Source organism: Sander vitreus, chromosome 23 (assembly GCF_031162955.1).
Source record: "Sander vitreus isolate 19-12246 chromosome 23, sanVit1, whole genome shotgun sequence".
Classification (NCBI taxonomy): domain Eukaryota; kingdom Metazoa; phylum Chordata; class Actinopteri; order Perciformes; family Percidae; genus Sander; species Sander vitreus.
In genome coordinates, this window is record NC_135877.1 from 21169805 (window position 1) to 21193965 (window position 24161).

General features: G+C 40.1%; 1 protein-coding gene across 2 annotated transcripts in view; it reads left to right on the forward strand.

The window, feature by feature from the left end:
• The window catches only part of cwf19l1 (CWF19 like cell cycle control factor 1), a 21298-nt gene extending 12493 nt beyond the window's left edge, over nucleotides 1–8805 (forward strand). For both annotated transcript variants that reach the window (XM_078281658.1, XM_078281659.1), the window contains exons 9-14: nucleotides 1304–1466; nucleotides 2631–2710; nucleotides 4265–4474; nucleotides 5711–5830; nucleotides 6751–6848; nucleotides 8066–8805. In XM_078281658.1, coding sequence (XP_078137784.1) covers nucleotides 1304–1466; nucleotides 2631–2710; nucleotides 4265–4474; nucleotides 5711–5830; nucleotides 6751–6848; nucleotides 8066–8210 — 816 coding nt within the window. In that variant the 3' untranslated portion in view covers nucleotides 8211–8805. The remainder of the gene's footprint in view (nucleotides 1–1303; nucleotides 1467–2630; nucleotides 2711–4264; nucleotides 4475–5710; nucleotides 5831–6750; nucleotides 6849–8065) is intronic.
• Nucleotides 8806–24161: the final 15356 nt, after the last annotated feature.

Here is a 24161-nt window from a genome sequence, read left to right on the forward strand (position 1 = left end):
GTGAACACTGTGACAGCACATATCCTGTACTTGATACAGAGGCACTGACTGTCTAATTTTCTGAATTTTGTCTTTGAAGAAGGAGGCAAAGTCATTGCAAGCCTTGGTAGACAACAGTTCAGATGCTACTGGTACTGGAGGGTTTGTTAACCTATCGACAGTAGCAAACAAAGCACGTGAATTATTATTGTTTCTGGCAATAATGTCAGAGAAGAAGGACCGCCTTGCATTCCTTAGTTCCAAATTATAAATGCGAAGTCTCTCTTTATAGGTGTTATAATGGACCTGGAGATTAGTTTTTCGCCACCTGCGTTCAGCTTTTAGACACTCTTTTTTTCTGTTCTCAATCAATAACATCAATAACATTTGTAATTTTACAGTTGAAATTATCTACAAGCTCAGTGACTGAGACCCCAGTGAGGGTGGGTGTGGAGGAGAAAAGCTGAATGCATGTTTCACTGGTGTTTTCAGTGATATACCGTTTTCTGATTAACTTAGTTTGAACACTTTTGGGCACTGACATAGTGCCGTTAAAGAAAACACAGGAATGATCAGAGAGAGCAACATCAGTCACCACAACCTTGGAAATGTTTAGACCCTTGGAGATAATCAAGTCCAGAGTGTGCCCTTTGTTGTGCATGGGCTCCGTGACATGCTGAGTCAGTCCATAGTTCTCAAAAACACAACACAGTTCTTTGGTCCCTCTGTTCTGGGGGTTGTCAACATGAATTCTCTTTCCTGAAATTCAGCCTTGGTGCTGAATTACAGCCACTAGAGCCAGTCCCACAATGAGCTTTCCTTAGGTTGTGCCATTTCTGTGTCTGTAGCTTTAAATGCTATTGAGGAGGAGAGGGGGGGAGCAAGCTGGAGGGTGGCGATGTGGCCTTGACCAACTGCCACTTTGCTCGTTTGACAGCCATGATGTCTCTCTCTCTCTCATGGGCGGGCCAAATTCTCTGGGCGTGCAAAGCAGAGAAAGGGGAGGTAACCTTGCTCCTTATGACATCATAAGGAGAAGATTCCAGATCGGCCCATCTGAGCTTTCATTTTCTCAAAGGCAGAAGACGAAACCCAGGGCTCGGTTTACACCTATTGCCATTTCTAGCCACTGAGGGACCATAGGCAGGCTGGGGGAACTCATATTAATGTTATAAAACCTCATAAAGTGACATTTTCATGCCATGGGACCTTTAACCTACTTATTTAAAAAGAGTTTCAAACTACACTCCAGGTGCTAAATGTGACCATCTGATGCATTTTTATGTAGAAAAACTCAACCGTCTCCCTGTCGTCTGTTCAGGAGCCAGGCCAGCAGTTCTTCTTCGACCTGAGCAAGAAGCAGGGCGGTGGTTTTCGGGGACGCGGCAGGAAGAGACATTCAGACGGAGACGGACGAGGACGAGACCAGCAGCGCGACGGAGGAGACGAGCATCATCAGGGACAGCCCAAACAGCCCCGCAGGCCCCGTGAGTCCGACCAATTTCTTTTGTCGTTTGTTGGAAGAAGATGGTTAAATATGTTGATTTCCTGCGTGCTAACAGCAAAGATACTATTCTATACTATATTATACTGTACTATTAGTATTATTAGCAGTGGTTGTCAAACTTTTTCAATAATGTATCCCCTTTGAAATATTGTGTCAGTTAAGTACCCCCTGACCAGCACAAAGCATTTTTGGTAGGAAAAATGTGTAGTGTCTGATTTACTAAACAACAGCTTTGTAAACTAAAATCTCTTAAATGCTACTTCAAATGTTTAGAATCCATAAATAAATTCACTTATTAATATAGTAGAATTATTTCGGGGAATTACGTATGACATTTTGATATCTTTTAAATTAACAATTTTAAACGAAATCTCACATACTCCAAAGTAACCCTAGAGGTACACGCACCCCCATTTGAGAAACACTGCTTTAAAGACTATAAAAACTGTTTTTTTGCCTTGCTATTTGTTTTATTCTAGATTTTAAAGTGCTCATATTATGCTCATTTTCAGGTTCATAATTGTATTTAGAGGTTGTACCAGAATAGGTTTATATGGTTTAATTTTCAGAAAACACCATATTTTTGTTGTACTGCACATTGCTGCAGCTCCTCTTTTCACCCTGTGTGTTGAGCTCTCTGTTTTAGTTACAGAATGAGACATCTCACTTCTGTTCCATCTTTGTTGGGAGTTGCACATGCTCAGTACCTAGGTAAGGACTACTAGCCAGTCAGAAGCAGAGTATGAGGGCGTGCCCTGACAGTAGCTAGGTAAGGACTACTAGCCAGTCAGAAGCAGAGTATGAGGGCGTGCCATGCTAGCAGCTAGGCGAGCATTATAACGCGTGTTCCAAAGTGACCACGTTTGTCTCTGAAGTAAAGGCTGGACTACAACAGAGCTGTTTGGAGCAGTTTGTGAACAGTGTTTTCTGTTGGAGATGGTCAGTCCCTTTGGGGTGGACTTTGGGCTTTTTCACTTTGTAAACCTATAACGTGCACAAAAAGATATATAACACAATAAAGGAAAGGTAAAACGCCAAAAAGCATAAAATGAGCACTTTAAAGCACCTTGGGTGGTAAAGGGTTAAAATGGTACCAATAAACTAACAGAATGACTTTAATATTTTGTCTTTTTATCGTGTTTAGCTCAGGCCTCTGGTCCCTGCTGGTTCTGTCTGGCCAGTCCTCAGGTGGAGAAACACCTCGTCATCAGCATAGGAACACACGTGAGTTCATACCAATAGGGCTGGGTAGCGTCTAATCGTTCGTTCGATACCAATACAGTGACTTCGATACCGGTTCCTAAACGATTCTTTTTTTACGATACCAATTTTATAAAACAAAAAGAAATGACAACATTACACATTACGGCGCAAACCTTTTTATTTTGTTTCAGCTCCTACTACGTCAGCCCCGTCTCTGTGTAACGTAGAGTTTTTCCTGCATGCCTCTACAACAACAGCCAATCAGCAGCATTTTTAGATGTTAGTAGACGCATGCTGCGGGCTGATTGGCTCACTGACACTGACGAGATTAATGCTGCGTTCCAGACACAATTTTTAGCCCGTAAGTTACAACTTCAAGTCACGACTCACAACTTGGTAGCGTTCCAGGGTTCAGGTTAGGCTACCTAACGCTGACGTTAGCTAGCGCTAGCTGATACTAGTGATTTCTAGTCAGCGACATATTTTGGGCTTTATTTAATAAACATAACCTGTAGTAGTACACAATCGTATGTGTATTGTTTTGATTACAATGTGCGGAATTACTTTACGTTGCCTATATGTCTATTTATTTCTATGTCTCTCTGTTAATCACCGGCGTCTGTACAGCATCAACAGGGGTCGCCATTGTTGTTTATGCGTGTGTGACGTCAAAAACTGTAACTGGGAGTACAACGATCTGGTACGAGTTCACGAGTACTAAGTTATGGGGTTGACTGCCGTTCCAGGGCACTTTCACGGGTAGAAGGTTGTGAAAACACGAGTTACGGGTTGCCTGGAACGCAGCATTACTCCTTAGGGTTTGAAATTGGGTATTGAATGACGAGGCATTTTTCGATACTCGATACTTTAGAGGCAATTGGGTCGCTGCCTAAAAAGTATTGAGTTCAGTAGCCAGCCCTACATACCAAAGGTAATTATGATTATACATCAAATACAGACTTTTTTTTTTTTTTTTTTACAAAATTTTCCCCCTTTTTTTCCCAAACAAAAAAATAACAATAAAATATAAAAACACAATAAGTGCGTAGCAACACACCAAAAGGAAAAACGAACATTACAAGTAATGTTTTCAATCTGTCCGAAAAGAAGCAGGACAAAGCCGAAGCTCGTTATTCCCATCCCTCATTCTACTTTAAATAGTTCCTGTATATATTTTGTATGTGTATTCCTCATATATTTGTATATATATATGTGGCCTTGACCAACTACCACTTTGCTCGTTTGAAAGCCATGATGCCTCTCTCTCATGGGTGGGCCAAATTCTCTTGGCTGGCAAAACAGAGAAAGGGGAGGTAACCTTGCTCCTTATGATGTCAGGGCTCAGTTTACACCTATCACCATTTCTAGCCACTGGGGGACCATAGGCAGGCTGGGGGGACTCATATTAATGTTAAAAAACCTCATAAAGTGAAAATTTCATGCCATGGGACCTTTTTAATGAAAGTTTATATACAACTTTTCACGCTTTAGAATGTTTAATAATCTAGCACTGGAAAGGTACTGACAGCGACAACCCCATTGAACACGCTTACCAGAGTGATTTTTGTTTGGCAGTGCTACCTGGCTCTGGCTAAAGGCAGCCTGACTCCTCACCACATGCTGATCCTCCCCATCGGCCACTACCAGTCCGTGGTGGAGCTGAGCTCCGAGGTGGTGCTGGAGATGGACAAGTACAAGTCGGCCCTGAAGAGCTTCTACAAGAGCAAAGGAGAGCGCTGCGTGCTGTTTGAGAGGAATTACAAGAGCCAACACCTGCAACTACAGGTAGAAACGCACGCACGCACGCACGCACGCACACACACACACACACTAGGGCTGTGCAATTAATCAAATTTCAATCAAGATTTAGATGTTGGCTTCTAACAATCACAATAAATCGAGAATGACGAGAAAAGCGAATATTTTGCACATTACGTTTTGCAAGTAGACTCTTATTTTAAACTCTTGTGTTCTGAATGAAAAGGAAAAAAAGTATTAAGGGTAGTTTCACAGTTCACGATGTTTTCACTGTTGATTTGTTTAACTGTTTTTAAAATAACAAAAAAATGCAACATCTTTCCAAAAGTTAATGAGTAATCGTGATTCCAATATTGACCAAAAATAATCGTGACTATGATTTCTCCCATAATTGAGCAGCCCTAAACACACACACACACACACACACACACACACACACACACACACACACACACACAAAAGACCAAAATGACTGACATGATTAAATATTAAATACACATTTTTAAAGGAAGGATAAATTATTCACTAATTTTAGCAGTGTTTTGGACTTGTGGTGTTAAATGAATATTCTTGTGCAACTTTATCTTGTTATATAGAGAATACACTCTGTTGCAAGTTGACTTTTTTTGGGGCTGTAACTTGTATTTTTCTTAACATTTTCGATCATTTGGCCAGAAAATTGTGAAATCACAATTTGCCGTAACATGTTCAAATTGATTGTTTTGTCCGATCAACAGTCAAAACAGCGTTTGTTTCGACATTTTTACTTGATAATTAATAAAGATGAATTACGGTAATCGATTATCAAAAGAAGCTGATTAGTCGATTGAGATATGTTGGGTAGATGTTAAACGAATATACACTCGGTTGCCAGTTAATTAGGTACACCTCTTGTAGTTTGAATTAATGCATTGTAATCTCTCGCAACAGCCCTGCAATCAATCTTACATTCAGAATAGTTACATAATAATACATTGGATTTGAAGCAACTATACGTAACCCAGGGACACTTCACATAGAACAAAAAGGATAGCACTTCATTAGTAAAAAGATAAGTGACAAATGGACTCATTATGAAGGTTATAATGTTCAGTTGTTGTTGAAACTGTGTTAGAGAGGTGTTGATTCAACTTTATGATCATTTTGGAGGATGTAGTTTGTTGAATTGGCAGGTGTTGCTATTATTTTGTCCACCCCATGTATATCACTGATTACTTATCGGAGGGTTGGGATGTTCCGCGTGTTGACATTGTCGACATTCAGGTTGTCCCGGTGCCGCTGGACCGCTGCACCACGGAGGACATCAAGGAGGCGTTCATGGTCCAGGCTCAGGAGCAACAGATGGAGCTGATGGAGATTCCTCAACACACCGACCTCAAACAGGTACACGCACACACACACACACACACACACACACACACACACACACACACACACACACACACACACACACACACACACACACACACACACCTGGCACACACACACACACACACACACCCCTGGTGCACACACACACACACACCTGGCGCACACACACACCTGGATCACACACACACACACGTGGATCACACACACACACACACACACACACACACACACACACACACACACCTGGCGCACACACACACCTGGATCACACACACACACACGTGGATCACACACACACACACACACACACACACACACACACACACACACCTGGATCACAAACATACACACACCTGGCACACACACACACACACACACACACACACACACACACACACTACACACACATATATACACACTCATATAGTAAATACACTACATTTGGCCAGAATTTACAAAATATATCATACTAGTATAATACAAAAGCTGCATTTGGCCAGAATTTAAAAAATTGGGAAGTATTAATTAGGTCTGTGCAATTAATCAAATTTTGATGCGATTTCAGTTTTGGCTCCTAACGATCACAAAAACAATATAATTGAGAAACGTATTGTTTATTGAATTATGTTTGAAAGTAAACTCTAATTTTGTCTAATGATCTGAATGACACAGATTTATGACACTAATCTGTTTTGAGCTAATTCATTTTTAAAAATTGTTTTAATTGGATTTTATTTATTACTTGTTTTCAAAAGTTTGAGTTTATTTAATACTATTTAAACGTTTTAATATATTTTTTATTATTTATTTTAAGGGGCCTTCAAAAAATTCAAACGGGAAAAGTATTAAGGGAAATTTCACAGTTCAAGGTGTTTTCACTGCTGATTTGTTTAACTGTTACACTGTTTTTTAACTTGTGCGTGTGCGTTCAGATTGCTCCTCCAGGGACTCCGTACTTTTACGTGGAGTTGGACTCGGGGGAGAAACTCTACTACCGCATCCAGAAACATTTTCCTCTGCAGTTTGGAAGGTAAAACAGTCGGCATTTAACTGTTAACATGAATCTTTACTAACTAACGAATAATTTAAAGAGTTTAAATAAAACTGAAATCTTCAGTCTACGATCATAAGAAGAAAAAAAAGATACAGATTTAAGGAAATACTTTTGCTCACACCATCAAAAATCTTGGGGCACTGATAACATGTATTTAATTGTGAGCCTAACATGAATCCATATTACTAAAAAACAGTCCTAATCTAATTTACAATAGTGTAAAAACAGCACAGGGATATGAATACATTTGAAAATAAATGATGTAATTGTGTCTTGAGCGCCATTCGGACGGGATTAACATTACAGGGGAAGGTTGGAAATCATCGGGGGAAAAAACTTCAGAACATGCCTGAGAATAATCACATTTTAAAGTTTTCTTTAAAAAAAATTAAATGATTTAATAACAATAAATTATAACAATAACTTATTTCACCGGTAAGTTGCTGGTAAACGACAAAAACAACCACTAGATGGAAAAAGGGTATTTTACACTAACTTTGAATGCACCACGAGGCTGGCGAGGCGAGTTTCAAGCGAACGCACCGTCTGTGTTGTTTTTCCGACAACGGCAGACTGTCAGACTGTTGCGTCTCGGTGTTAAAATCCTCTACAGTGAAATACAGTCGCACCGTTCAACGTTGGCTGTCAGCATTTTTACCGCGTTTAATCCAGCTGCTATCTAACGCTAGGCTAACGTTAGCTGCTGCCAAGCGTATTATGTTAACTAGCGTCACATGCAGCGATGCTTCTGTTGCCTCTTAACGTAAGTTTTGGAGCATCAGAGGGCAGCGCTGGCATTTCAGTAGCACCGAAATGAGGCATTGAAATCCGCGTTGCTATTCGGTCCGGTAGATACCGGTTGTTAAGGCACCGGCGCTGTATAAGCACCGGGTTTCGGTACCCAACCCTAATGGGTACACTGCAAACAGGAGCTGCTGATAGATCATTCAGCATACTTTATAATGGTGCAAATTTGCCAAAATGTAATCAAATTATAGCTTAAAAAACAACAGGGCTCAAAAGAGAATACCAGACCTACCTGTAGCTGAAATTACAAAAACAGCCTATTTGATGATAAACTTGTGAGCATTGCTCCTGTATTATCAGTCTTATCTCTGTGTGTGTGTGTGTGTGTGTGTGTGTGTGTGTGTGTGTGTGTGTGTGTGTGTGTGTGCGCGTTTGTGTGTGTGTAGGGAGGTTCTGGCCAGCGAGGCGCTGCTGAACATCCCGACCCGAGCTGACTGGAGGGAGTGTAAACAGAGCAGAGAGGAGGAGGAGGAGAGCTGCAAACAGCTGAGAGACAACTTCCAACCGTTTGACTTCGCCTGGGAAGACTAATGCAACCACACACACTCTACAAAATCTCCTCCCTTAAACTGTTAAAGGAATAGTTCACCAATTCGCTTTCTGGCGGACATGAGAGTGGTATCAATCTTCTTATCTAACTGGCAAACTATGTTTTTATGTTTTCTTTTAAAAATGTTTTGAAGTGATGGAGGGAACGGAGTTTTTTGGAGCAAAGTTTTATAAGTAAGCATCACGAAAGCCCCTCTTAAGGTTCATTAAAGTGTCTAAATCTTTCAGAATTTTTCTTTCAAAACATGTTTATTTTTTTCAGAATGTGTAGAAAGGTTTGCAATTCCAAAACCAAAAGCGGGAAGACTCATAATCAGTGCCAGTGTTTTAAAATGTCAACCGTGAGTGTTGGTTTGTGAAGATATCTGTCTTTTAGTTAATTCCTGGTACATGGAAAAAAGACAAAGAAAAATCCTTATTCCAGTTTGTGCAACTCCTTCACAATAAAAGCTGAAATCCACACAGACTGAGGCTCTAAAAAACTTTTATAAATTGAACACCGTAAAAACTACTCAGCAACATTTTCTAAAGTTTCTATGGAGGCTCTTTTGTTTTAACCTCAACTCTGGGGGGGGGGGGGGGGGGGATTGTTTTTAAATGTATTTTGTAAATGAACTACAATTAAACTCTTATTTTGGGTTTCTGGTGCCATGTTGTTCATTATTACCACGTAGTTCAGACTTATGATCTTCACACATTTTAGCTGATGTTTCACTTGTAATAAATAATGGAGAGACGACGTGAGACCGGAACAACCAAACAACTCAAAATCCCATTGGTATTTGTAACAATAAGTAAAGAATACAGCTTTGGAACAAAGATTTTCTCAGCAGTATGTTGTGTGGCTCGCGTCATACTGTATGTTTAGATAAGAAAAATGACATCTGAAAAGGAGAGGCTGGTTTTAGTTTTATTATTTTCTGGGTCAACAGAAGTACTCTTTCTGCTCTCTTGTTTGTTGCCATTCTCAAACCGTTGGCTTCAGGGAAATGACACCAAACTTTGAACTAGAAGCTACATGCTGAAAATGTCAAGTTTTGAAGAATATTTAGATCATGCAACAAGGCAGGCCTGCTTGGTTCTTTAGGGGAATGATTTAAAAGAATATGTTTACGTCATTTCCTCTCTTACTGGGAGGTTTTGGGACCGACTGGTCGGATTTGCTGTGGACAAAGTACACACGGAGATAGACTGCTAAGAGCCAATGAGGTTTAACCATGTATCAGCTAATTTAAATAACTCACGTTATTGTATTGTGTGAACAGTAACCTTCATTTAATATTGTATGTGGCGTTTTCTTTTGCGGGGTGCAAATGTTCCTCCAAAACAAGTTCCTTCCCAAGACCATTTAGCAGAGCCACCGTCGCTGCATCTGGAGCTTAGTGCCACCCAATTGTGATTGGTTTTAAAAAAGGTATACAATTGCGTTTTTTTTTTTTTTCTCCTGTCCCAGAATGCATCTGTGGTGTAGCCAGACCTTACTCCACAGCGCTGTGGAGATAGAGCTGGCAATGCGAGACTAGTGGTACTGTAACTTAGAAATAGACCACGCTGGAAGAAGTATTCAAGTAAAAGTAGCAAAACCACAGTGTACAAATACTCTGTTACAAGTAAAAGTCCTGCATTTAAAATCTTATTTATATAAAGATACAAAAGTATTTGCATCAACATATACTTTAAGTACAAAATTATCTCAAAATGATAGACAAGTACAGTAGGCTACTTAAGTAAATATGCTTAGTTATGTTCCTGCACTGGAAATTAATATAATTTTGGATTAATAAATGACATGAAGAATCCTCAGCTGCTGTTATTTATCATTTATTAGTGGCTGATAGTTTGAGATACTAGTCTTTGGTCAAGTGCCCGAAGTGTGGGAAAACAGCGATACGAATGCTCAAAGCTGATTGGCTGTTGCACCGCTGCAATTTGATTGGCTCTTTGTCAAAGCACTGATGTCCTCATTGGCTAGTTGCTGGCCGCCGTTAGTACGTTTGTATTTGTTTTATAGAAGATCGTATCTGCGGTCACCGTGAACGATGTGGATTATTTTCCACAGAACACATTTAAAAGTCTGTCTTTAGCAGAAAAACTTGAGAATAAACTCCTCGGTGCCCACCAGTGGCGGGATATTGTTATAAACCAAACCTCTGGTATAAAAAAAACTTGTTTTAACGTGTAGGGTTATCCAGGAGCAAAAGGGGCTAACTGCTAACTTTAGCTTGTCAGAGAAGACGGTTTTATTTTGTTCCCTTGTGTTTTCTTCGGATTCGGGTTGGTACAGAACAGGCTTCCAGGACCTCCATCCAGCATCTTTCTGAGAGGACATAGACCATAGACAATATATAAGAAGAGGATTACCAAACATGAAAGCAGCCAGACGACGCGGTAAAATTGGGCAAACATGGCTAACTTTACCCAAACTGACAGCGCATACACAGCGACCTGAGGATAACAGGTATGCGCCCATTCACGTTATCACCTGTGTTTAACCGTCGAAAATGTCAATATGTAATAACCATTAACACTTCGATGATAATTACTCATGTGTGTAATTATCGAGTTTTGCATTCAAGCAAAGTAACGTTAAATGTTGTCCCACCATTTTTATTCCGCCACTTTGAATTTTCAAGTGACGCCACAAACATATGCTAATATTATAGAATATGATGCATCGTTGTAGTTTAATCTACCCAACAGTATATAAAGGAGTTCAAATGAGTACAACCTCATCATCACATCTACAGCAGTCCGACATACACATTAATGCAGCAGGAATATACAGAAACATCAGATAGAATAGGAAAACAGTAAGTACATACTGATACTGTAAGTACATTGAAATACTTTAATTTACAGGAAGTACCAGTTGCTGTATGCATGTTTTTTTTGTGTAGAAGCATAATTATACAGCGGAGTTTCATGTGGCCCACAGTGTGGTCATTTCGAGCTGCAATTGCCTCGGTTAACCACTAGAGGGCGCCGTTATCAACATCATTCTTAACTGCGTTTTGTTGCACTCTGTATTTTTCAGATGTTTTAAGTAACACTGGATGCTCTTACAAATCACGAGGGGGCGATTTGATGTACGCGCTGTTGATGCTGACTCGCATTCCATTTATTACAAATGTAACTTTAAATTAAACATGTGTTTAAACTTCACCTGGGGAGACTGACTTCCCCTTCAGAGGCTCGGGGGGGCAGCACAGTTGCTCCAGTCTTTGCCGGCATGCAGGGCCACCCCACCGCAGAAGACTCGCTGTGTGTGAACGGCGCTCTGCACGTTTGATGCTGGGCCACCCGCTGCTGTTGGCCACCCCACCTCAGCGAGTCTGCTGCTGTCCACCGCAGAAGACTGTGACAGCTCGTCCTCGCTCGCTGCGCAGGAAGCTACAGACACTGTTTTTGACGTGATTTAACATAATATTTTGATCGGACGGGTTGCAAAATTCTGCATATAATTAGGAAAGTGAGGACTGCAGTGGTGGACTGCTGCTGCTAGTCTTGTCTGTACACATGTATGTTTCCCATTGATAAACTCAAGCAGTAGTATATACTTCATGTTAAACATCAATATATACTGATTTGAGTACAGCAAAGATAACGTCGGCAGTATTGACAGCAAAATAGGCTACAGAATATTTTGTTCTGTATTGACAGGTGCAATATTTGAAAATCGATAATTATTTATAATTTTTTTTAAATTACATTTATATCTGCATTTATGTCATTTTTTTTATTTGGTAACATTTAAGTTATTTATATTGTTTATGGCACAAGTGAAATTTTATGTTTTGGCCCTTCAGTTAAGTTCAAAATAAAATAAATAACAAACACTTTTTTTTCACTTGATTTTTTTCGTTAAGATTAGACGACTAATCGGAAAATTAGAAAATGAGTCGTTGGGGGCAGCACTAGAACTAGAACTGTACTGGGAGAGAGGCAAAAGTCAGTTGGATATCTCAAAACATCTAAAACCAATATGTCTACTTACTATTTTAACTTTTAATACCCAATTCTCCTTATCTCTAGTCAGGAATGGCTGTAATGTGGATACTCTATCATGTAGCCTTTGGGGTTTAATGATACAATGATACTTGTTGTATTTTTGTAGCATGACTCCTGGGTGAACCTGTATTGATTTTTTTTTATTGGTTTTATAGCTTTTGCTTTTAAAGTACCTGTGATCCATCATTGTACTGCACTTTATTTGTGCTTTTTGCTCATACATTTAGATGGTATTATTGTGATTTATGTTTTGAACACATAACGTTTAAAGTCTTTTCTGCACAGAACATGGCTTTAGCTGGAAATTTCATTTAACACTTCTGCTCTGATAGGTCGTGAAGGGTCTTGTACTCTTAAAACACCAACTTCTATCCGTGTTGTTGTGTGTAGTGTTGTAAAAAAAAATCAGTCTCACTCTCTTTTGTTTCTGTTAGCAGGAGTCACAGGCCGAACACTGTATCGCTCCATGAGCCTTCTGTGTATGACCTGCCTATTAATTTAACGCCTCTAAAAAGTTCAACCTTACATAAAGTCCATATACTGCCCGGATTTCATGAAGGGAACATGTTGTGGTGATTTATGCAGTGAGGGAGTAGAGGGAGGAGTGGTAGACAGTATCTTAGACAGGTCAAACATATTCATTTAATGATTATACCTCTCAAGTTCCTTTTTTATTCAGTCTTAAACTTCTCATATTTCATAATCCTCCCTAATTCATTCATATACTTGCATAACTTTGTCAGGCAATATAAACACAACTTCAAATAAAGCAAAATATTTGATTGTGTGGTGTTCATGCCATTTTCCGAGAGTTTATATAAAAGCCTTGAACTCTGATGAATATCTGGACGGGTCTTTAAAGAAAATGAATGCAACAGAGAAGTGATTTCTCTCTCTACACCGGTGGTTTCCAACCTTTTTATGGCTGAATGAAGCCCCACAGCCCTCCCACATTAACCCAAACCATTCTTCTCTTAAAGCTACACTAGGGATGCACCGATCCGACTTTTTCAGTCCCGATACCGATGCCTGGGCTTTGTGTATCTGTCGATACCCGATACCGATCCGATACCGTTGTTGAATTAATAACACGCTGTATACCGTCCACCTTATACCTTCCTTCCACCATGTGGAAGAGAGTAAAGGCTCCAGACTTTCCTAACTAAACATTACTTTCCTAACTAAGACAAAATAACATAGATGTAATGTATTGAATTCTTATTTATTTGTACACTCAACTCTTCCAACATGTGACGCACGTGCGACAGAGGGGGAAAAACGAACAAAACCGGATCCCCGATCCAGCTATTTTGTCAATATCGGGACCGATATCCAATCTTAATATTGGATCAGTGCACCCCTAACCTACGCCACAAACTCTCCATGTATTGCAGAAGAGTTCATGGGTAAGGCTGTGCAATTAATCAAAATTGAAATCGTGTTTACGATTTTGTCTCCTAATGATCACAAAAACAGTAATTGAGAAAAGCCATTATTTTGCACATAAGCTCTTATTTTGTGTTGTGTTCAGAGAGAGAGAGAGAGAGAGAGAGAGAGAGAGAGAGAGAGAGAGAGAGATTATTGAGCCCCAAGGCGAAATTCAAGGTCCCAGTAGCTTAAAGACATCACACACAACATACATCATAAACAGGATGATACAATAACAAACAAATCCACATGAATAATATGGACAATAAAAGATACTGAATAAACTAAATAAAAAATCCACATGGATGTATAAGATATATACAAAGTAAAGTAACTACATTTACATACTGTGAATCGTTTTCTTAATGGAGAATTGTTTTTGAAAATCGACACTGAATGGAGTCGTGACATTTTCTGAATCGTACAGCCCTAGTAAGCATGATTGGTCCACGTACAGTAAAGGCAATGAGCCTGTGTTACCTAATGTGACAGAAATCTATGCATTTACCAGTTATTTCTGGCAATTTGATAATTAAAAATGTATTATGCTTGAGTAAATAAAACCCCAATCAACAAAATGGGTTAATAAAGTCCCTGGGAGAGTCAACTGTTGTTTGGTAAATTGCTCTTCAACACATTTAGAGAGCATTTTAATTGTTTTTTTGTTTTTTTATTTCGGTGCTGGTGATTTTCCTTTGGGGTTGGCTAAAACCTCTTTGGGGGGGGGGGGTGCCAAAAATTCTATGCATGAAAAACCCTGTATTAAGGGACATTTCACAGTTCAAGGTGTTTTCACTGTTCATTTGTGTCACTGTTTTTTTTTTTTTTTTTTAACTATAATAAATGCGCATCTTTCTAAAGACAATGAGTAATCTGTTAAATAATCGTGATTTCAATATTGACCAAAATAGTCGTGATTATGATTTTTATTTTTTTTTCCATAATTGGGCAGCCCTATTCATTGGACACGCGTTTGTGAGTCACTGATCTGCACCTTTAAGTTAGAACCTTGAGTGAATTACTGCAGCCGATGCTGGAGAGCCTAAATGAAGCCCTTTTAGCGCCCACACAGGATGCAGCCGACTCGGATCACCGTGGTCTGATCAGATTATGTGGGCGTCTTTCCAATGGACAGTTTATAGTTACTGTCAGATAAGGTTCAGTTTGCAGGTTGTTATAAATGGGAATCTGATTGCTATTTATTGGCGTATTTGTACTGGATTCCCCACCGACTGACAGATACATGAGGCTGACATTTGTTGCTCATTAAACATCGCGTGTGGTTCTGTCCGTGTTTCCCCTTTGATGATTTGTATTGACCTTTTACACATCGGACATTTTGTCGATGTTGTAGCAGATAAAGTACCGGCGATAACTATTATGGCGGAATTACATCTAAATGGAACACAGTCATTATTTTTGTTACTGAGTAGGCCTGTGCTCTTCCTGCTTCTTCGATTTGCAGTAGTCTGGTGTAGCCTAGTCTGTAGACCTTCCTCCACAGCGCTGCAGAGGAGGGTCTGGCTATTCCACATAGCCTTCTGGGATTGGAGAAAAACGTCCTCTGGTTTATTGGCATTTCTTTAAACCAATCACAATCGTCGGACAGAGCCACGGTGCCGCTGCCAAATAGGCTCGGGAAGGAACTTGGTTTTGGTGGAACGTGTACGTTCAAAAGTAGTTTTAGTCGTGCAACAGAAAACTCAGATTGGACAGATAGTCTAGCTAGCTGTCTGGATTTACCCTGCAGAGATCTGAGGAGCAGTTATCCATAGTCCTCAGAAATCCACCGGAGTTTAAACTTACGACACAAAGAAAGAGGAAGGATCCTTCAAAGAATCGGAAACTAGGGCTGTCAAACGATTACTTTTTTTAATCGCGATTAATCGCCAAATTTCTATAGTTAATCACAATTAATCGCATGTTTTATCACATGAATAAAATTCTATTATTTTGCATTTCAGAACAGTTTTTAAGTACATATTAACAATGGGAAGCCATTCTTACCAGTGTATCTTAATTGGTAATCAAATAAATGCAAAGAAAGTTACTTTATGAACTTGACTTTAAGATTTGTAATTGTTTATTATTTATTTACTGTAAACAAAAGAAAAATGTGTGAATCTGTCATTATTGCACAATTCCTCCAAGTACCTAACCTAACTGAGATGTAACATTAACACTTTGCTTATACAGTACAAACAAAATGGTCCAAAAACCAGATGCCACAGCAGGACATTTAACCTTTAAGTTTTTCTAATAAGGAATGTAACAATTCTCCTGGACAGAAAAGGGGGTGGACAATGTCCCAAATGACAAAAACAGTCAAAAAAAACTGATACAAACAACACAGTCCTAAAACCGTATGCTGATATACATAGTCAATATAGTGTTTAGTAACTCCTAAATAATGTTGATTACTCACCGACGTCCAGTGATCACCAGTTAATGAGACGGCGTTTGCAGCACTTTGCAGCAGTTCCAGTTGGGCTGCTTTCTCCGTGTCGTACAGGCTGTGTATGCGTGAAACTACTGTCCCCCTCGACAACTTTTTAAAAGTAAACTTTCCATTCAGAATCGTATTGCCATCCATTTCGGCGTCTCGCGCTCGCCATCCACTCAAAACGTAACGTTAGCCTACTACTCTTCGGCCGGCTCGCCAGCCCAAACAAGTGTGTGCGCATGGTGTGCAGCGTGCCTGTTGTTTTGTTTCCGGTCTAGCTAGATCCGGTGTGGTGTTGTAGTTTTTCTAACGTTACTAGTTGTTGCAACAGCATGTGAAAAAAAAAACTACAAAGTTTGCTAGGCCAAAAAGAACGTTAATCTCGCGATAAAAAAATTGACGCCGTTAAAATGGGTTTGCGTTAACTCCGTTAATAACGCGTTTAACTGACAGCACTATCGGAAATGATAGGAAGGATATAGACTAGAGCTGTGTTCAAAACCGTTCCCTCATTCACTCACTGACTATTACCTATATAGTGTTTATTAAATAGTGAACTATATAGGGAACGAGCAAACGAGATTTCGGACACTCACTGAAAACATTGTTGCGTCAGTAGATGCGCCGGTCATTTGTGTGACGGAGGCGGGCGCGCCCAGCATCATGTAAACAAACTGAAACTAAGATACTTCAGATACGTCCCTGAAACAAACAGAGTTCAGTAACAGGTTGCATTGATTGTGTTGCATGTTACATTTCCTCTGTTTAGAAACGAAAGCCCGCTCCATTTTTCCTTTTCAGTTTTCGCGGGTCCTATTGTTTCTTCTTCTCCTCGGGGGGAAAACACGGCTGCATTGCATTGTGGGATACGGGAGTAAAATGTAGGATACCATCGTATGTACACTCAAATTAGCTGTGCATTGTGGGTATTTTAGAGTGGACTATATAGTGAATGAAATTTACCGCGGAGAATTTGAACACCACTACCAAATGGCGAACACACTACATAGTGCACTATTCCCATGATAGGGAACGGTTTCCAACACAGCTCAGGTGTAGCCAGACCTTTCTCCACAGCACTGTTTCAGTGCTAGAGTAAAAAAAAAAAAAAACCTTGTTACACGAGCCTTTTTTAACTCATCTTGGCAATATATAACTCTTATTGCATTCTTTTAAAGGAACACCTCTCATATATCTTACTTTATGGAACTGTGGGGCACATCCCTGTGGCATGTTTTTAGATGAACATTTACAGCTTTACTCATGTGCACAACATATAAGGATGCAGGCAGGGTTGATGGTTTAAAGATGGTGCTACTCGCTTTCTGGCAAAGATTGAAAGTGTTGTATGTACAGTCAGTGATGGAATATACTCAAGTACTTCACTTAACTGATATTTTGAGTTACTTGAGTCTTTTCATTTAATGCTACTTGACGCTGCTAGTCCAATACATGTCAGAGGAAGACGTTTTACTGCACTACAGTTGTTTTGACGTAAATGTAATGTATTTTTAAAGTGCTCATATTATGCTCATTTTCAGGTTCATAATTGTAATTTGAGGTTGTACCAGGATAGGTTTACATGGTTTAATTGTCAAAAAACACCATATTTTTGTTGTACTGCACATTGCTGCAGCTCCTCTTTTCACCCTGTGTTCAGGTCTCTGTTTTAGCTACAGAGTGAGACATCGCACTGCTGTAACATCTTTGTTGTCAGTCGCACATGCTCAGTACCTAGGTAAGGATCACATCAGCTAGCTGTTTGTTTCTACAACTTTGGTCAGTACAAGGCACGATTAGCTGGGAGACTTCTTCTAAACTTCCAACTTTGTGTGGAATACCTGCAGAACAGGGACATGAAAGTAGTTCTATACAATTTATTTTGTAGATTAGGGTGAACTCGTGTGTGTTGTAGCCATAGACAGTATATCATGGACCAACAGATCCCGTTGCTCTGGACGGAGACCAGTGAAGGATATTAGAAGCACTTTTCCGGTGAGCGCTGAGCGTTACTGAGCACCCTCCAACTGAGAGATAACGTAGATGTGACGTGAGCAACCTGTCTGAAAGTTGGAAGTCTTCTGGTAGCTGTGCCAAGAGAAATCTCAATCATTCCCAATCTAGCAGAGACGGAGAGCGTAGGTATATGCAAGGAGATAACATAGACACAGGCTAATTATTGCTAACTAAAATGCTAGTTAACATTAGTAATTAAACTTAAACAGCTAATGTAAGTCGAAACTGCCTGTGAGCTTCTCCTGTACTATACGGTAATTCCTCTACTATGCGACAGTAAGTCACGTGGTTATGACGCAATCGTTAGCCTATTTTTTTTTTTTAAAGTGATTTTTCCATAATATGGGCACTTTAATGTCGTAAAAATGTTTTACATAAAAAAACAAGGGGCTTATATATCCAATCCAAATGTATTTATTAAGCACATTTAAAAACAGTTGACCAAAGTGCTGTACAATCAAAGATAACAAAAACATAGAACTACAAAGACCAGTTTAAAGACAAAAAGACAATAATATACAAAAGGCAACTATCCTAGTGTGTTAAAAGCCTGAGAATAAAGACGGGATTTAAAAACAGGCAATGTAGGGGCCTGACTAACATGTAGAGGCAACTCCTTTCTGAGTTTTGGGGCTACAACTGTAAAGGTGAGGTCTCCTCTGTCCTTAGCCTTGATTTTGGGACCACAAGGAGCAACTGGTCAACCTCGGGGGGATGTAAGGTTGTAAAAGGTCGGAGAGATAGGTTGGAGCGAGCCCATTTAGTGATTTGTACGTAAACGATAAAATCTTAAAATCAATTCTAAAACGTACGGGGAGCCAGTGGTAGGAGGCCAGTACGGGGGAAATGTGCTCTCGCCTGCGTGTTCCATGGATGTATTAAGAGAACTGGATACAGTGTTCGGCGGGAAGCTCCGTACATTCCAATGAGAGTGCTCAAAAGCGCATAAAGCAAACATGGAGCTCGGATCTTCCGCATTGTTGGCCCATAACGTCACGATGGACACGCGCACTAGCAACAATTTGTTTGTGTTGTCTTAGCAACGTGCTCGTTCATGAACTTATCTCTCGTGTCTCTTACAAGTGGCGAACTCATGAACTCGCCGTTTCCATTGTCTAAAATATTCACTAACGTTAAACATTGTGTTTTCGTTGTTCCCGATCGTTTACATGCTTAGCTAAATAAACGATAGATGTATTAATTATGTTGTGCTAGCTAGCTAGCTAGCACTGCAGTTTCGTGAACAAAGCTCATCCATGGCTTCATCCTTCATCCACGTTACAAGCTTTACAGCATACAGCCCTCGGATGTATCATAAGAGAGATATAGGCGATATAATCACTATGTCTGTAGTAACGTTATGTAGGCATATAGCTAGCTATGTAGCTATAGATCTTAATACAGCCATGCTAGCTACCCCTGATGTTAGCAACTAGCTAGCAGGTCGATAGCCCGCCAGTTTGGGAAATGCTAATGACGTTACAGCCACGTAGCTAACAGGCTTTACAGCATACATACATCCCTCGGATGTATCATAACTTCATAAGATAATACCATGGACGTATTAATAGAACACATGGTGAATTACAGCCATTAGCTATATCCATTATTACAGCTAGCTACATGACCTCGGGAGAACAGTCATGTGAGCAGGCGGGCACAGTCCCGCGGCTCTGCTCGCGTCCATTATGTGCGTTCATCATGCCTAATTTAATAATTCTGGATTCGCTACTAGTGAATGTTAAAAACGTGACGTTTTAAACAAGGACCCTTTCAGTGTTCGGGCTGGTAAGTTGATATACCCCGAAACAAATGATCCGCTGAAATATAGACGTTTCTTTCGCCATGTGAAGTCTATGTGAAAAGTCTTTCTGGGCCATGGGGTGCGGTACCACCGTTATCCGCTAAGCCCATGGCGGCTTTTAGACATGGCACTCTTCCTGGGGGCTTGGCGTGTTCCTGTTAAAGGGGCGCTATGCAGTTTTGGCAATTTCTTTGCTGTTTGCTTGCAGGTTTCTCTATAGAGCTCCCCCTACAGCTTCGGAATAGATATTTGGCAACACTGTGTAAATACTCGCTCAGTCAGTCTGTTGTTTCCTCTTTCTCTGGCTCGCCAGCCAAAAGTTGCAAGGGTGGTTTTTCTTCTCACAGGCGCTAGGAGGAAGCGAGACGACCACCATTCAACTCGAAAAAGTCATATAACTATTCCGATGACTCCGAAGCTGTTCAGTTAAGGTAAATTAAGCTAAAAAAAACTGCATAGTTCCCTTTTAAAAGACGTGCTGCAGTGTTCTGGGCCAGCGTGAGAGGGAGGCCTGGTTTAGGGCGCATTCACATCAGCAAAAGGGGATCTGGCGATCGCCGCAGGGTGGTGCGGCGGTGTGGGATTGTCACTTAAACCACCCATTTGTGTGATGTCCTGTTGTGTTATTTAAACCCCCCAATGTAGCACAATTACTGTTCTCAGATTGTTTATGGATCTCAATGTTTTTCACACTTGAAGGCAAGTGAGACGGAGCGACTGAGGAAACAGTCAGCTGTTCCACAAACTCCTGGGCAGTTCAGTGCTCGTGTTTGGTGTTGTAAAACTTTCTTGGGGCAGCGATAGAGGCAGTGATGTTACGGGACTCTTCACACCGCCTCAAAACACACTGACAAGTCTGATCGCCGGTTACATGATTGGCCACCGCAGCGTGACGTCGGGTTGCGTTTCTCCAAAAGTTGAAGTCGGTCTCAACTTTTCGCCACAGCCCGCTGCATTTCTTCTGGTCCCCCCCCCCTGCGGCACCCACCGCCGCAGCCTAAACACACTACCGATGTTCAAAATGAATGGAAAGACCTGCGTTTTCGCGGCACCGGCTGACGGCTGACGCAGGCAGTGTAAATGCAGGCCAACATCAAGGGCATTACAGTGGTTAAGTCGGGTCGAGACAAAAGCATGCATAACCCTTTCTATATTACTAAAACATAAAAAGAGCTTGACATTAGATAAGAAAAAGCTTGATTTGAGTGTATCTGCTTGTCCATTTTTAAATCATCTCTGTGTTTATTTGGCACAGACCACAGCTGCAACAATGATTTAGGTGCCACCCTAATCCAAGTAAAACTGCGAGGCGAGAAAACTTAAGGACTCCGGGGGAATAAGCTCCCCAGAGCGAGGTTAGTAACAAGCATTTCTAGGACATGGATGCACACAGATGGAAAGAGAGAGGAGAGAGGAGCTCAGTGTGTCAAAGGAAGTTGGTCTTGCTTGTCTGTTGGTCTTACTTATCTCTCGAACGTGTGTGTGTGTGTGTGTGTGTGTGTGTGTGTGTGTGTGTGTGTGTGTGTGTGTGTGTTTTATGAAATGTAAAATATTGTTATTTGTTACATGTTTTTTTTTTTAACTCATTAAGTGATGTTTCAATTTTTAAAATGTTGTATTTGTGTTTTTCGAGGGACTGCAGATGTAACTTAACTCTGGTGCAATGCATCAAATGGTCACATTTATGTTTTAATTGCACATTGTCCCTTTTATAAATAAATTGAAAATTGAAGTGAAGTCCCCCGGCAGTCTAAAACTATAGCAGTATAACTAAGAGCTGGTGCAAGGCAAACCTGAGCCAGTTCTATCAGGGTTGGTAGATGAATCTGACGACTATGAAGAGAAGCAGAGAAGAGAAAGTGTACATGTATTTGTTAGTGATGAAAACAGAATAATAAAATATTCTATAATAAAGGAGCCACTTTGCATAATGAGTACTTTTACTTTTCACACTTGAAGTACATGTTGCTGATGATACTTTTGTATTTGTAACATAGCATAACATTTTGAATGCAGGACTTTTACTTGTAACAGTGTATATATAAACTACTTTTTACTTAAGTAAAAGATCTCATTCACAGTAAACGTAGCAATTTAAAAATGTTAAAAATACTATATTTTAATATATATATATATATATAATACTATAATAAAAATAACGAAGAACTGCATTTAAAGTTTATTATGAAAGTATTATCAGTGAAATGTATTTAAGTATCAAAAGTAAGTGAGTGGTCTCTTTCAAAGTGATTATTATAAGTGCATTAACATGTAAAGCGCATCATATTTTATACATTTATCTTGTGTTTTATCTGTAAAATACATGAAGTATTGTAAAAACATCAATATTTTCATCTTAAATGTAGTGGAGTAGAAGAATAAAGTAGCACAAAATGGAAATACGCATGTAGAGTACTTTCTGCTGCAGCAGCATGTAGGAACATGTTACATTGTTGTAGAACCACAGATTTACATTGAACATAAGATAAATGTAGCCGTTGTTGGCCTTCCTTAAGTGTCTGTCCCCGGGGCCTGAGGTCTGCGATAGGGAAACCACTTCCTGAATGCACAGACACATGGCACATTAACGCATAAACAGTGGAAGTGCTCGATTTGCACACATTTGACCTTTCAAGTGTTTGTCTTCTACTTTTTTTCAAGAGAAATGCTTTTGCACTATTTTCTCGAATAAAATAAGAAATCTGGCATGTGTCTTTTCATGTAAATTTGGATCACGATGCAGATTAAATATATAAAAAATAAAACACTTTATCTCATAGGTCTATAATCTTGCTAAAAAAGGTCAAGAACTATGAAATCTGGTGCTAATAGTAGGGAAGAAAGTTCGGTTACACTTTACTTGAAGGTATCTACATAAGAGTGACATGACACTGTCATGAACGTGTCATACAGGGACGTCACTAGGATTGAAAGACGGGGGTGCTTAGCCCCCAGGGTATTTGTAACTTGCGTTTGCAAAATCTTTGCACTCACATCTTTCGTTACTGTATTAGAGCTACACTTATGTCAACAACCAGTCAAGAAACCAATATGTTGTTTGTTGTGTTATGTGTTGTTTGTTTGGGAGGGGGGGGGGGTAATACATAACCCATTGCTATTAACCTATGTGTGTTAATTGTATAGCCCACTTGTTCTTGATAGGCTGGAAAGAATAGACAGTGCTGATGGTTAGCTTAGCACGCATATAACCATAACTATAGTAAATCAAAGGCAGCATGCTAGCTACCTTCATATGTTAAGCTAAAGGTCAATGGTTTGGGCTACTACTTAGCCTACTGCAGGGCTATTGAGGCCACACCCACTGCACAGATCATTTCTACAGCATTCTACAGCAGATTGAAGCTGATTGAAGACAGTACTGCATTTGAGCCCAAGGACTACATCCCATCCAAATTCCCATAATTTCCATTAATTCCCATGAAAGTTTCCAAATTGGAATGTTCCAGCTAAACTTTCCATGGAAAGCTTCCGGAAATTTACCGGAAAATGTCCGCCCCTTTGCAACCCTACATATACCTACGCTTTCCGTCTCTGCAAGATTGGGAATGATTGAGATTTCTCTTGACACAGCTACCAGAAGACTTCCAACTTTCAGACAGGTTGCTCACGTCACGTCTACGTCGTCAAGCTCAGTTTGAGGCTGCGCAGAAACGCTCAGCCATCACTGGAAAAGTGACTTCACTGGTCTCCGTCGAAGTCTATGGCATCGCTGTGTCCATTCTTTTACTGTCTATAGGATTTACTCCCTTTTGGGGCATTGGCATTTCCTTTTTATAAGTTAAGTATGTTAAAAATGTACTTAGTTTCATTCCACTACTGTATCAGAACTAAGAGTCAGTGCGATCGCTTGATCAACGATGCCAAAGGTGTTTGTGTCGGCCGAAGCTTCTTCATTACTCGTGTGAACAGGTGTAAACAAACCTCAAAAATGTATCGTAGGAAGAAGAAGCAATGTTTGGGTTTAGAGATGGGCCAACAGAAGGAAAAGGAGTCGGGGTGATGACTAGAAAGATAGATAGAGGCCACTTAAATCCGTGGCACAGGATGGGGCTCCACCCGAGGTCATTTAATGATAAAAGCTGCTCCATTTTACAGCCACATTCATCTACGCTTCCTGTCTTTAACAATGCACTTCCTTTTCACAATTTCCTGCATTCAGCTCTTTGATAAAAATGTGTCCTTGTGGACAATGTGATCTATTCTAAAGCAGACA